The 14,436-nt window shown below is 39.1% G+C and overlaps 3 protein-coding genes across 4 annotated transcripts; 1 reads left to right on the top strand and 2 right to left on the bottom strand.

Moving 5' to 3' along the window:
• The first annotated feature begins 1,388 nt into the window (after positions 1-1,388).
• Positions 1,389-5,750, top strand: LOC131301446 (large ribosomal subunit protein uL18c). 2 transcript variants are annotated; one of them, XM_058327746.1, is made up of 4 exons: positions 1,389-1,636; positions 3,931-4,092; positions 5,159-5,342; positions 5,482-5,750. In XM_058327746.1, the coding sequence occupies exons 1-3, from the start codon at positions 1,460-1,462 to the stop codon at positions 5,306-5,308; spliced, it is 489 nt and encodes a 162-aa protein (XP_058183729.1). In that variant the 5' UTR covers positions 1,389-1,459; the 3' UTR covers positions 5,309-5,342; positions 5,482-5,750. The 2 variants fall into 2 exon arrangements, with proteins under 2 accessions (XP_058183729.1, XP_058183730.1); XM_058327747.1 differs by having other exon boundaries at positions 1,394-1,636; positions 5,474-5,750.
• Positions 5,751-6,793: 1,043 nt separating this feature from the next.
• On the bottom strand, positions 6,794-7,606 carry LOC131299545 (zeatin O-xylosyltransferase-like). The gene is made up of 2 exons (XM_058325134.1): positions 7,123-7,606; positions 6,794-7,011 (listed from the first exon to the last, which is right to left on the bottom strand). The coding sequence occupies exons 1-2, from the start codon at positions 7,604-7,606 to the stop codon at positions 6,794-6,796; spliced, it is 702 nt and encodes a 233-aa protein (XP_058181117.1).
• Positions 7,607-7,697: 91 nt separating this feature from the next.
• On the bottom strand, positions 7,698-14,257 carry LOC131299544 (zeatin O-glucosyltransferase-like). The gene is made up of 2 exons (XM_058325133.1): positions 14,069-14,257; positions 7,698-8,351 (listed from the first exon to the last, which is right to left on the bottom strand). The coding sequence occupies exons 1-2, from the start codon at positions 14,255-14,257 to the stop codon at positions 7,698-7,700; spliced, it is 843 nt and encodes a 280-aa protein (XP_058181116.1).
• Positions 14,258-14,436: the final 179 nt, after the last annotated feature.

Raw genomic sequence — 14,436 nt, 5'->3', positions numbered from 1 at the left:
TATTTTCATGTTGTTGCATTATATCTCTTCTCGCTTGCTTTTGCCTCTCTCTGGCCATCTCAGAAAAGTTTAGAACCCTAAATGCGAATTGGGTCTGGACTTATGTAGTTCCTCCAAAGAAACTTTAAAAACTCTAATTTTTTACTCTTCTCAGTGTCTGGATCGTCTGGACGGATTTGACCACCTTCAAGATGGATTTACCAGCAAGTTTGGCCTTTAAATTGCCTGTCGGGCGACTGGATGGAGGTCATGTCTGTCCAGATAGATTTCAGACCCGTTTTGACCTGGTAAACATTTAAAATGAGAACATTGTATTTCACACGTAGTTGTACATTTAGCTTTCTAACTCTATTTGAATCACCCCAATCGTCGGATGAGAGATAAATGGTCGAAATATTCAAGGCTATGTTGAGTCACTCCCAATTCGGACTTCGGACGAGCTTAGCTTTTAGTAATTTGGGCGAGCACCATGTGAGCATGGCCGAGGACTGGGCCTGGATCCCATCAAGAAAGACATGGACGGAAGTTAAGAATTGGACCATATTCCCCTTTCGGCCTAAATTTTCTTACAGTCATTTTGGTTGTTTTTTTCTTTAAATTTTTATTACATTTGGATCAAATCTTATGAATTAATTCTTTCTCTCGACGAGATAAATAAAAAATAAAATAAAAATATAGATCAAAGTTAAAAAAAGTTACTAAAGAAGACAAAAGTTCGTAAAGACAATTTTTTTTAGTGTCTTTAGCGTTGTCTTATATTTACTTTTTTCAATTTTGATTTGTATTTTATACTCGTTTGATTCTCCTCGTCGAGACTCACAATGTGATGTAACAACTATGACACAAAACTAAAAAAAGGATAACTAAAAGGCAACTTCACCGAAAATTAATTTAGTTCAAACTCACCCTTAGAATATTTTGATAAACTTTTTTGAAGAAACAAAAAGGGTGAAGGAGGGGGTGATCAGACATAGAAACCCTCTCCTGGGCGTGACCATAGGGGCTCTAGACATGCGGCGGGCCCTGGAAGGGACTAAAGAACCATAGCAATTACAGCCCCACCAAAAGACTAGTGGATGACAGTCGGATTTCGTAAGAAGACCAAGTTTTGAGAAGGTGTTATTAAAAACTCAAACCCGTGACCTCCTAACCACCCAATCCCTGTGGGAGTAAGCCATGAGTCACTCGGCTATTACCCCTGATGGTAGCCCAGTGGGCGGTGGCTATCAAACCTGATGGTAGCCCAGTGGGCGGTGGCTTTATTTGATAGTCAAGTGGCTTAACCTAATTATGAAAATGTAAATCGCTCAACTGAGAATTCACATAAACATCAAGGGAGTAAAGTGTAGTTTGACTCAAATTATTATCCGGCGAAGATAAGGTTAGGTGCTGCGGATGCCCTTCAGTAGAGTAGTAGAAGAGGGAGAGAGAGAGAGAGGGAGGAGAGAGAGAACAATCCATGGCGACGTTACTTTCGTTCACTCAGGGCGCTTGCTTTTATAGGCAGCAGCAGCTCTTCATGGGTCCCAAATCGGACAGTGCAGGTGGGTCCTATTACAAGCCGTTGATTGTCACGGCCAAGGCCAAAACCAGAAGAGAAGACAGAATTGCGCGCCACATTCGTATTAGAAAGAAGGTACATTCTAATTGCTCGACATTTTCTTTTTTCTTTTCATTGTCCAAATTAGGCTGATAAACGAGCTGAACAGTTGAATAGTTGATTGTTCAAGCTTGGTTCGAAAACTTAACGAGCTTTAAAAATATTCGAGCTTGGCTTGTTTATAAGATGAAAGAAGGTACATTCTAATTGCTCGACATTTCTTTACATGATGATGTATGTGGTTCTCTTTGTTGAAATGAAGGTTTTGAAATGGGCAGAAATGTCATTATTCATTAGTCACTTGCAAAGGGAAACCCTTCATTTTTTGGCCTTGTTTTTCATTGTCTAAATAGCTTGGATTTTTGTTTCAGAATGTTGTGTATGAAGCTTTTTGTTGCTTTTCGGCCAGCTTCTTTACTCTGAAACAGAAGTAGTAGAACAAAAAAGGAGTGTATTGGGAAAATTTACTAAAAGGCGAAATAATTCAAGATAATTAACACTTGATTAAAATGTGACAAAAGTTGAGCTAAGGCTATGTTCGGATGCTCGTACTCTTTGGTAGGAATAGGAATCTGATTATGAGGAATCCTAATAATTTAATACCCAGAGTAATTTTATTCCGCTTTTTGAATTAATTCTGTAATCTTATCAGGATTTAGTTTTTGGGAAATTAAATAGAGTCAAATGTTTCCTTTTTTATGAATTGAGCCAAGAATCTAGGTTTGCCATGACGATTCCTACTTGCTTTGGAGAGGTAATTCCATGCTGAATTTGTCGCTACATTCCTATTCCAATAAGTTCTAAATGCAGAAATCATGGACACCAAGTTACCTACACAAAGCATAAAAGAGGGAGACCAAACAGGAGTAAAAATGTGAATGGAGAAGATATTGAGTAGCCTCAAACACCTCAGAAAATGTTAGGTAGGGATAGTCACACTGGATTCTCGTAACGAAGCGTGGGACACCTAGTTTTTAATAGGCCCAAAATTGTACACTCACTGCCCAATGTTCGCAAATGATTTTATGGAAAAATTGTTGGCTGATATGGTTTGTGTTCAAAATTGTGTTTGAAATGAAATTCCGCCTTTGGAATGAGGCCTTAAGAATGGATTAAATATATTTGGATTTATCATAGCTTTGGTTCTTATGCTTACTTGTTAACTTATTGGTTAAACACAATTGTGTGTAGCAGTCCCCTGGTAATCCAAAATCCGAAGTAGTGGTTCTTGAGTTGAGGTAAAACTGTGGCTTTAGCTCGTTGAGTTGAATATGGAGATGGCTTTGGATTTATGCCTGTTAGGGGTTGCTTTTAGAATATGCTAATAGCTAACTTCCAGTAAAAGCTTTGAGGTGGTTCTGAACAGGATCACCTTATATAAAACCAAGAGTTAGCATTTTTCTAGAAGCATTTAGCAGAAGCCCATTCTCAAATGCTCAATAGTTGTAGTGACCCCATATTTAGGTTATACTATCATGGTAAAGTCTCACATGCTAATCAACCATAGAAAATTTACCTTTCTAAATTGTTATTTCTTTTGGGCTTGTGTTCTATTTCTTTTATAATCCTTGCCTCAATCTGTATTTGTTTTGGCGTTGCATGGTTGAGTCATTAGGGTTACTGGAGAGACCTATTGAAGTGGGGCTGTGGGGTAAATGATTCCACTGGTACGTTAGAAAGTGGGGAGGCTAATATCATGTCTAAATAATACTTCTATGAATAACTTAACATGAACCCAGCAAGTATGGCGTGAATCTACCATCTGTATCCTAGGCCATGGGATTGTCAGCTTTTAGGAAGAATGTATAAACGCATGCTAACAAGGATGAGAGAAGTGTTTAGGGTGTTAATTAACCCTAACATAGAATGTCTATTATTTATATTATTCTATACCTCATTACAAGACTAGAATAACCAATGTGGGACAAAGACAATATTAACTATATTCTAACAGTCTTAATGGATTACCTTACCAAAAAACATAACTTCAATTTTGGTCATGCCTATACTTCCCATTGATTGGGAAGGAAACAATAAATTTACGAAACTGTCTTATTACCCAATTCGTTAACAGTTTGTTTGACTGTTTTGTTTTAGTTTTCGATTTCTTGTTGTAAATCTATATGATGTGGTGGAGTTTATATCATATGCTTAATACTGATAAGTGTGATATCAGTTACTTTACTAACTCCGCTACGAGAAATCCCTGCTCCACCCTGTTGTGGGACCCTTTTTTCTAGTGATTATGGTATTCGGTTTCTGTATTCCTTGGATTTCGGTGTTAAAAATACTACTGCTGCTTCTTATAATTCGGTAATTATTTCTCTCAGGTAGAAGGGACACCAGAACGACCAAGATTGTGTGTTTTCCGCTCAAACAAACATATATATGTCCAGGTTATTGATGACACAAAGATGCATACTCTTGCTTCGGCTTCAACGATGCAGAAACCAATGCGCGAGGAGTTTGACTACACCTCTGGTCCAACTATTGTAAGTACCTTGGGACTAATGCTGCCGAAAATTAAAACTAAAGATTAAAAAGAAGTAAAAGAGACGGATAAACGAAAAGGTTGAGGGTATAAATTAGGCATGATCTGTTTTCCCTTGTTATCAACTTATTGACCATCTAACCGAATATATTCAGATTTCAGCCCGAAGAGTGAAGCTGCATTCTCTCAGCTCTGTTGATTCAATTATTTATTGCTAATTGTATAGTCCCCCAGCTCTGTTGATTCAGTTGTATATTTCAAATTGATTCAATTATCTATTTATCAGGGTGATCTAATATTGCTTAACCTAATATGCAAGTGCGTACTCATTGATGCATTGAATAAATTTTTCTGAGATTCTGAGAATGCAGAACTAAGTTTGCTCTTTAGCCATGGAGTGTTTTTATGTAGAAGTTGCTAATTTGTTCTGAAAAAGATAATTACACGCACCAAGTCTGTTCTTTTGCCAATTGCCAGTGAGCTGCTGCTTCATTTACAAGTTGCTAATTCATTATCAAAGTGGTTAAATGGGTTATGTACATACGTTTAAGACTTCTGTACGATGTTTTTGAATCACTAACCTGTTTGATTAACTATATTTGCCAGTTGAGAAAATGAAATAATAAACTAAATAAATCTTAGACGAACATTTATCTAGAATATTCAGTTAAGATTTTCAACTTGGTCATTTTTTCCGTTTTTACACTCTGAGTCAAAACAGTGTGTGGTTCTTCTTGTGGGATGTGGCTTACATGGATACCTTGGCTTACTCACTGGGAATTCAGTGAACTTATTTTGATCAAGAGACAATTTTTGCCATCTAGAAGAGAATTCCAAAAAAGTTTACATTCTGTGTGCAACTTCCAATTCATCATGATTGAATAATATTTTCTCAGACACTTTCAAATGCACAGAAAGTAAAAACGTAAACAAAAAGTGGAATAATTGGATGCACATCCTGAGTCATTACATTATCTTCTTGTGCATGGAACTGTCACATTTGAGTGATATGGTCTAATTTTTTCTATTTATGCTTTACCAAAACTGGTTGTATATTTTGGTGTCAGGAGGTGGCAAAGAAAGTGGGCGAGACTATTGCAAAGACCTGTTTGGAGAAAGGGATCACAAAGGTGGTATATGACCGTGGCGGATTCTTTTACAAGGGACGTATTCAAGCGCTTGCGGATTCTGCTCGGGAACACGGACTTGAGTTTTAGACCTCTCTTGTAGTCAGTTTCAAGTTATTTACTTGTGAGTTGGTCATTCTGTACTTGATTTAGTTCCATTTTGAATGCAGGATATGATTGCAGGCTACGAAAATTTAATCTGATATTTTTCTTTGTTTAAGCTGAAGAAAATCCATGTCTAATCTTTGTGCTTAGTTATTCAGATTTTCTGGCGTGCGAGTCCATTAAGTGAGAGGATGCATCTGAAATTAGTAGACAACTCTTTGAAGAGATGCAAATCATCTGCGGCTTCAAACCACCTGCAACCTCCAATCATCCGCGGCTTCAAAAGAATTCTCGCTGTCCCTTGTCTGTTAATTTTGTCTATGATTTTGGCTAAATTTTTATATTTCGCTCAAAAGCTCTAGGTTTCAAGTGTAGATGTCCAACATGTGCATTACTATTACAAATCTCAAACAACTTGGGGATTTTAGTTGGCGTTCTCAATTCTATTGTGATGACCCCACCAAGTGGACTGCTGACCTACTAACCTTTAACTTAACCAAGTAGTTCAAAAGTTGTAACTAGGGCTGTTCGCGGTCCGGATTGGACCGGATTGCTATGAATTCGATCCTAATTCGCGAGTCATGGTTTTTAGAAAACACAATCTATGTTCGGACCAAAAGTCCAACGGTTCGGTTCCAATCCATTCCGTAAGTCATGATTCGGTTCTGATTTTATCCACGGACTACATTCCACAATCACTAAATTTCAAATCCAACAAAAAAAAAAAATTCAAATTCTTGCCACCAAAAAAACAAGTATGACAATCTGCCATTACATCCAAAAATGTAGCAACCAGGTACCATTCAAATGAAGTAAAGTACACAAATATTATCCAGAATTCCAGATTAGTTACAACACAACGTACACAATTTTTTTTTCCTCGAAGGAATGAAATACAGTTTACTCCGTGAGGTTATATATTGTTTCAATATAGTATCACATTAAGATAAAATTACTGAAAAAATTATAACAATCGGTAAAACTTATAATTATTAATTTGCTAAATATTACATATACATATATATGTATTTTATTTTTATTTATTATTTTTAAATATTTCATGGTTCGGTTCGGTTAATCCACGGTTTCATAATGAAAATTCGTGGACCAAACTATATCTCACGTTTATTTTATTTTAATTTTTGAATCCGTGTCCGGACCATAAATCCACGGATCCAATCCAAAAGTCATGGATCGGTTCAGTCCGGTCCGGTTTTATGGTTCTCGATTTTTCTTGAACAGCCCTACACAAAACCATACAAAAGAACACATGCATCGCAACCATCCAACTACGTTCTTCCGATGATGCCAAAATCTCCTCCCTATAACACAGGTCTAACAGTTGTGGCTCAAAGGTGGTTGCCCAGCATACACTAACGCGGTAAACGGCGCCCGGTCTTGGACAGATTTGAGAGAACCCAGATCCGGAAAGATGGAGGCTGAACAAGTTGGGAGAGGATGAGAGAAAAATCAGCACCCCCACCCACCGTCACAGATACCAAGATTCATTATCGGGGAAGGGCACGCCGAGATACTTGCACCGCCGAGGGATGGTAGTCGCTTGGTTTCAGAAAAGCAACGAGGAAGAGAAGACAAGAGAAGATGGGGGACAGGGGATGGGGAGAAGATGGGGGAGTTGGAGGTGGTAGTAGCCGCCGCCTCCACCCCTTCGGAGAAAACCCTAGAAGCTGAAAGATAGTAAAAGGTTCTATGAACCTATGTAGTTATGTGAGCAATGAATGAATCCAACTCCATTTGAGAAACGCCGCCTTGTTCTACTGCCTGTCTAGTTGAAGCACCCAGCTCCTCAGCTCTCTTCTTTATCTCTTCCCCTTCTTTTGATGCGATTAGCTTCTTGACAACTTTTGCAATGGTTGAAGAAGTCACGATTTCCTCCCTCAGTTCCCATGTGTTAGCCACCATACCAACCTTCAATGTGTTTGTAACCAGAAAAGCATTCTTGGGTTGATCAGAGTGCATTGGCCAAGCAGCTATGGGCACTCCCATAGTTAAACTCTTGAAGCGCGAATTCCAACCGCAGTGACTCATGAACCCACTCGTTGATAGGTGCCCCAATATCTCTACTTGAGGTGCCCAATCCCTCACCACCATTCCAACTTCCTTCACTCTCTCTTCAAATCCTTCTGGCAGTTTCTCTCTCTTCACCTCTCCTACAAAAATGTCTCCTTTATCAACATCTCTCAAAACCCAGATGAACTTTTGATCACTCTGTTCTATCCTCATTGCGAGCTCTTTGATCTTTTCACCTGTCATTGTAGTCATCGTCCCAAAAGAAACATATAAAGTGGATTTTGGGGCTTGTTTGTCAAGCCACTCCAAGCATTTGTGTTTTGGTGTATTTGAGTTACTTCTATCATGGTCTACCCCCAGGTTCAATGGCCCATATCAGTTTGTTAAACTCGTCCTTTGCTATTAAATCAATGTATTTACCTTCAATTGATCTGCACGAGTTGTAGATATATCCAGTTGTGAATTTCAGGAAATCAGCTTGAAGGGTTATGAAATTCAGGATTTCAGCAGTGTAGCATCCTTCTAAAGATGGTAGCCCTTTCGGTGGTGGTTCGTCTAGGAAGGGTTTCCCCTTCATTTGCCACCCGTCGAAGAAAGAAGAAAAGGGAGAAGTTGGGTTAAAACCGTAGGATTCTGCATTTGGAACATTAGCAACGTCCTGAACCACATAATTGGCCATCATGACATCATGGATGACAATAACTTTTTTCGCCGTGGCAGCAATACTATGAAGGAGCGTGGCCACGGGCTGGTGAAGATGGAAAGAGGATTCGAATAAGGGCTGGAGGTGGGTGGGGAATCTGTTGGTGGGATTTGGGGTGGGGGAAGAAGAGAGGAAACCAGTAGCGGTGGCGAATTCATGGAAATGGATTTGGCTATTTTGGAGGTGGGTTGTGTTATTGAACCGGAGTTTGGCCTGGCGGAGGTGGGTGGCGGTGGTGGCGTAGTAAGTTGGGATGTTGTGGGAGGAGGAGATAAGGCAGGAGAGGTGGAGGAGCTGATTGAGATGGCTTTGGCATGGAAATGGCACCACTATTACCACTTCAGCTTGTTTGGAGATACTACTGAGGTCATTACTTGGATCTTTGCTATGAATATCCCTGAAGCTCTCTCTCTCTCTCTCTCTCTCTCTCTCTCTCTCTCTATTGTATCAATTTTCTTATTCTCAGACCCACAATGAATACGTTCTTTAAAATGAAAGTAAAGTATGTTCTTCAATCGAATCTGTGTTTTCTGAAAATGATCTCTACATATTTTTTTGGTGGACCATCCCATTTTTCTATGGCACCTTTCTTGAACAGTAAGACTACACCCATCGCTCTTAACATTTACCGCTCAACATCTCACCGTTCATCTCGGTAATTAATGGTTCGGGTTTTAGAAATACTTTGGAAGAGTTCTTTTATATATAATCCGGACCGTCGAAAATACTTTTGGATGGTGAGATGGGAGCGGTAGGGGAAGGGTGAATGTTGAGCGATGGGATAGACTTCTTTTGAATTAAGAAATGATTGTAATGTTTCAATATACAATTGCCTTTCAATTTTCCTTTCCTTTTCTGGTTGCCCATTTTCTCTGCAGCCGCATTTGTCGTCACATTTTTTGGCATATTTGTAACTTTTTTTTTTAAAATCCAAAACACACAATTGCATTCAATAAAGCCATACAGCATATTTGTACTTCAAAGTACAAGTTGAAGGATTCTCAAAAATAAAAATAAAAAACACAAGTTGAAGATATCTTAATCGACGAAACTGATGTGTTTATGGGGAGAATAACTTATTCACGGAGCTCCGTGAATAAGTTATTACGGAGCTTAATCTCGACCTGCTTGTGACCTTAAAGTGTGTTACAATAAGAATGTCCCAAGCGTAGGGCTAGGTCGGTTGAAAGCATAATAATACCCGGAAGTCCGGGGTTGAATCCACAGGGAGCGCATCCATAACTCGATTTGGAGATTAGCTTGCGTAGAGATTTTAGTGTTAGGATCGCCAACCAAACTTCGGCGTTGAGACGGCCAACTGAGAAATTTAGGTAAAGTGGCTACTTAACCTAACTACGGCTTTTTAACTGGAGATTAATCTAAAGGCTAGGCTTAGGGATAGTCAACACCCCTAATATAACGCCCCTGAATTTTGGTCAATAAAAATTTCGTTAAATATTTGAATTTTATTTGAATTACTTATTTTCTCTTGAGTGGCTATATGATTTCTTGTTAATTTTCGTCGTAGTTAGATTTTGGTCTCGACTAGAAACCATACTTGACCAATTTAGTTAGTTTCTAACCGACTAGTTGGAAGAACCGAGCAACCAACTCACTTAGTTACTAGTTGAACCTTTTGAACCTTTTGAACCTCTTGCTTTTACCCATTGGTCCATTTTGTTAGGGTAATCTTTGTCCATGCGACAATAAGCCTTTTTCATTATTATATTTTGTTTAAAGTACATGTAGTCTTTCAAAATCTTATTTTAAAGATAAAAGGTACTTGTACTTTTTTTATCCATTGGTCTTTACATGCTGGGAAAACTATTATCCATTGGGTAATAGCCCAAATCTTCCAACAAGGTACAATGTTTTGTTAAAATAATCAAGTATGGATTTCCCATGTGATTTTTGTACTAAAATATTGGGGTATATTTAAACCCTAGATTTTTAAAGTACTTTATTGAATAAAATAGTACTTGTACTCTATTATAAACTAATGGGGAGAATCCTAGCCTTTTTATTTAATTGGAGTACTTGGTACCACACTTATATTTAAATATAAGGGCTTTTGTCACATGCTTTAAAGTACTTTTTTGATTATTTTACTATAAAAGTTCCGAGTAACTATTGTCCATTGGACAATAAAAGTTAGAGGATTTATTGTCCATTGGGTAATAGAGTTATTCTTTCAACAAGTACATGGGTTTATTAATCTAGTCTTTTTCCTAATTGCCCATGTGATAAAGTACATGTTATTTTATTATAAAAGCACTTAGTAGCCTTTAAGGCCTAAGATTCTCCTAAGTACTCTTTTATTATTTTATATTGGGGTTTTGTACCCAATTGAATTAATTTATTGGGGAGTTGATCTTCCTAGAGTACAATACCCATTAGTTTATTGGAGACATGTGTTTAATTAAGATTCTTATTTGGTTATTAGATTTGGGAAAATCTAGTACTTGTACTTTTATATTGCATAAGTGTACTTGAAAGAGAAAGAGAGAGAGGGAGAGAGAGGCCGAGAGAGAGGGAGAGGAGAGAGTGAGCCGAGAGAGGAGATTTGATGTGTACCTTGACCTTTGATCTTCTTTGTACTTCAAATCCATGGGTGAATCTTCCTTCCTAACTAAGAAACTAACCCTCCATTGTCCTCCATGGTACTTCTATGATTTGTTTAAGACTAAATCTTGTACCATTGTCTCTTTTTTTCCAAACAAATCTTCCATAATAATCCTAAGTACAAATCTTAGCCATGCAAGCCTACCATTTAGCCTTTGATCTTCCATGATTACATGACAAGTGTCAAAATTTGAAGTATGGAGAGAGAGGGGGGGCCGGCCTTGTGAGAGGAGAGGGAGCCAAAGTTTTGCCTATAAATAGCAAGCCATTCCAAGCATTCAACTCACACCTTCACCTAGCAACTTCTTTCTCTAGAAAAATCTTGTTCTTTCCTTGTTTTTTCTTTTGTTTTTCTTGTTCTTGAGTTCTTCTTGTGTTCTTCAAGAAACTCATCCAAAGCCGCCACTAAACCGCCACCCGACAACCCTTCGATCCATAAAGTAGAGTAGTGTTAGTCAAGAAGAAGTTTCGAGAGAAACCTTTCTCTTTCGAGGCTACCATAAGCATCCCGTAGGAAGTTACTCCGCTCGATCACCGACGTACTTTCCGTAGCCGACTACCGCCAAAAAGTAAGGTAGAATCCCTTGCCCATAACTTTACGTATAGAACCGTATGTTAGAAAGTAGATTATCCTTAATGGATTTCGAAAGATAGAACTTATCGTTTGTTTAGAAGTATTTGTATTTTGATCTTTAAGATGATTATGAGTATGTATATATATGAATTGCTTGTATTACTTGTGGTGTGATAAAGCATAAGTGATTTCACTCCAAGGGCGTCCGTACATGTGGCGTTGTGCTTTGAATAAGCATAAGTGATACACTCCAAGGGCGTTCGTACATATGGCGTTATGCTATAAGTGGTGATTGAGCGTGATGAGTAATATAGAATTGGATGATCTTGTTAGAATGATTCATGCTTACTTTTGTCCTACCGCGGAGTCTTTGCATGTAATGAGACACGAGAATCGAGAAAGTAGAAACATGACACCTAGGGTGTGGATAATGATGAGATGCATTTTGAAACCGCAATGTGGCCGGACTTGGTAGCCCATTGTGTGTATGGAAACCCGCGATGTGGCCGGACGTGGTAGCCCATCGTATGGATTGTGAAAACCGCAACGTGGCCGGACTTGGTAGCTCGTTGTGTATATGAAAACTCGTAATGTGGCCGGACTTGGTAGCCCATTGCGTGGATTGTGAAAACCACAATGTGGCCGGACTTGGTAGCCCATTGCGTGGATTGTGAAAACCACAATGTAGTCGGATTTGGTAGCCCATTGTGAAGATTGCCAATGCGGCCGGACGTGGTAGCCTCATTGGTAATATGGCTTGGTTATCCGCGGAGAGGAGCCAATGCAAATTTTGTGTGCCAATGAGAACCCGGGACGGTGGAATCATTGTGAGGATACTCGGGAACCCGGAACGACGGAATCGAGGTTGGGTGTGTTAAACAAATGATTTTGAGAATTGATGATTTGGTTTATGAGAAACGAAAAATGTTGACACGGTCTACGATGAATTGCGTAGGAGAAACCCGGAGAATCTTGGACACCAACGATAGTTGATTAACGAATGTGGATGTGTCATTGTTAGCTGCGTATATATGTATCATGTGAAAATCGATGTGTTATTATTTTCTGTTGTTTTTAAGTTATGGGTTAGCGGGTATGGGATTATTCTGCTGAGCTGTTGTAGCTCACGGTGTTACCTTTTGGTGACCCTGACATATTATATGGGTGGCGACGCCGGTATAATGTGTCAGATTTTGTAGATGATCAGGGTAAGCAGATTACCGTGGAAGCTTTTGTAGCTGAGGAGCTGGCAAGAATTGAGGAGCAGGTGGAGCTGTAGTTAGGAACCTTAGAACCCCCTCCATTTGTGTAAATATTGAACTCTTGTGGGAGTTTTATTGTAATAACGAGCCAGACTCCATTTGCTTTAATCAATAAAATGTTTATTTAAAGTACCCAAAATTCGGGGCGTTACACCTAACACAAAGGTAAGCTTGATTCCTCTCTTTTTAGCAAGGATGTTAAGCAAGTCTAGGGTTCTTTTGAGACATTTAGACAAACACAAAGAAGGACATAGCTTCAAGTATCAAATGTGGCAAGTAGCCTAACCCTTGCCTACATTTGATCAAGAAGATTAACACCTCTAAGTTTTGATACATAAAATCAACCCTAACACATGCTTAAGCTAGAAAATGAAGTTTTACAAGAGAAGAGCAAGCAACACCCATGGTTACGGGATGCTAACCATCCCACAACCTAACCTTACTACACTACTCACACATATCGAAAGAAGACATGAAATGAGCAAGGGTAAAGAGAAGGAGAAAACTAAACATTGATTAAATTCAAAATAAATACAAGATCCTCGAAGAGGAGAAGATTCCCTACAACTTTAATGAAGGCGAAAAGCTTTGAAAGTAATTAGATCGTACCTAAAATCCTTGTTCAAAACATGAATGAGGAGAGAGGTTGGAGCTCTATTAATGGAGGTAGAGAGAGAAAGTGCAAAAATGAAAGATAACCTACCCCAATCAGGCCTGGGGGTATTTATAGCCCCTTAAAAATGAGTTACAAAAGTCTTAAATGCCCCTAGAAAGCTACAAAAGTCGGGCGCAAAAAGCAGATTTTTTCCAGGTTGTATCGGTACCATGAAATCTCGGTACCGGTACAAGTCTTGTTTCTCAGCATTTTGGACCAAATCTGTCCGAGTTATACAGGTACCACAGATCCGCGGTACCGGTACATTGCTGGCAGAAAACTTCCAAATTGTTTTCTTCTTTCCAACGGCCCCTTTGATGCCCCGAATAGCCTTCGACCCTTCTTTACATGCTCCTTGGGACTTGGTGGCGGGATGCCACATGGTCTTGACTCTTTGGATGATCCCGGATTGGTTTCCTTGGCGTACGAAATGCCTTGTTTTCTACCCTTTAACATGTAAGGACCAAAAACACAAACTCCGTGCAATATCAACTAATTAAAGTAAATTATGTACAAAAGATGGACAAAATTGGTAATGATAAGCCCATTTATAAACACTATTGAGGGCTTATCACGACCGTCCAAAATACTTTTAGACGGCCGAGATTTAACGCTTCCGTAAATAACTTATTCACGGCTCATCCATGAGTAAGTTATTCTCGTTCATGGGATATTGAATACTCCTGAAGTTAATTTTTTTTATGCTGAGTCGTCTTGGAGACCTTCTGCCGTGTCGAGGCCACCATAATAATTTTTCCTTTCGCATTATTTTATGCTCATTAGTCTTTGGTGTCAGGTGCCATGTTTTCCTTTTTCCTTGATCGACAAGTATATACTCCGTATGTCATGTGCAATGTTTTTTTTCCCCCCTTGATCGACAAGTAAGTGCAATGCCGACTCGCAGTTCTTGTTTATTGTTATAAAGGATCTCCTGGATGGAGTACTCGATCGATGACATCGTCCTTCTCATTGAGGCGTTGCTCAAGGAGCCAGATGTACGCTCATGAGTGTTGCTCACGGTGAGGTACTCCTGGTTTGGTGGAGGAAGTTCTCCAGGAAGAGCCACCGACGGCGGAAGTTCCGTCATGGTGCTTTCTGCGCGCAATGATGAAGGGACCTCCCACTGCGGTTGTGACGATCACTGGTTGGAGTTCTGTTTCCGAGCGAAAACTAAGATCGGTGGTGAGAGAAAGAAGCTTTTTCTCACCTCTTTTCAAGCTTTTGGATCAATCAAGCCATTCTTCAATGCTCATGTCAAAGTGTCAA

This window comes from Rhododendron vialii, chromosome 9a (assembly GCF_030253575.1).
Source record: "Rhododendron vialii isolate Sample 1 chromosome 9a, ASM3025357v1".
NCBI lineage: Eukaryota > Viridiplantae > Streptophyta > Magnoliopsida > Ericales > Ericaceae > Rhododendron > Rhododendron vialii.
The sequence above is the reverse complement of the archived record's forward strand: the minus strand, read 5'-3'. Positions and strand labels throughout refer to the sequence as shown.

Bases quoted from the DNA above. Each gene is read 5' to 3' on its own strand.
- LOC131301446 (XM_058327746.1), top strand. From the start codon at position 1,460: ATGGCGACGTTACTTTCGTTCACTCAGGGCGCTTGCTTTTATAGGCAG. The intron at 1,637-3,930 runs GTACATTCTAAT...TATTTCTCTCAG, and splicing joins ACATTCGTATTAGAAAGAAG to GTAGAAGGGACACCAGAACG. The intron at 4,093-5,158 runs GTAAGTACCTTG...TTTTGGTGTCAG, and splicing joins ACACCTCTGGTCCAACTATT to GAGGTGGCAAAGAAAGTGGG.
- LOC131299545 (XM_058325134.1), bottom strand. From the start codon at position 7,606: ATGACTACAATGACAGGTGAAAAGATCAAAGAGCTCGCAATGAGGATA. The intron at 7,012-7,122 runs GTGCTTCAACTA...ACTATCTTTCAG, and splicing joins GAAGAGAGCTGAGGAGCTGG to CTTCTAGGGTTTTCTCCGAA.
- LOC131299544 (XM_058325133.1), bottom strand. From the start codon at position 14,257: ATGACGGAACTTCCGCCGTCGGTGGCTCTTCCTGGAGAACTTCCTCCA. The intron at 8,352-14,068 runs GTCGGCATTGCA...CATCTCAATCAG, and splicing joins ACAATAAACAAGAACTGCGA to CTCCTCCACCTCTCCTGCCT.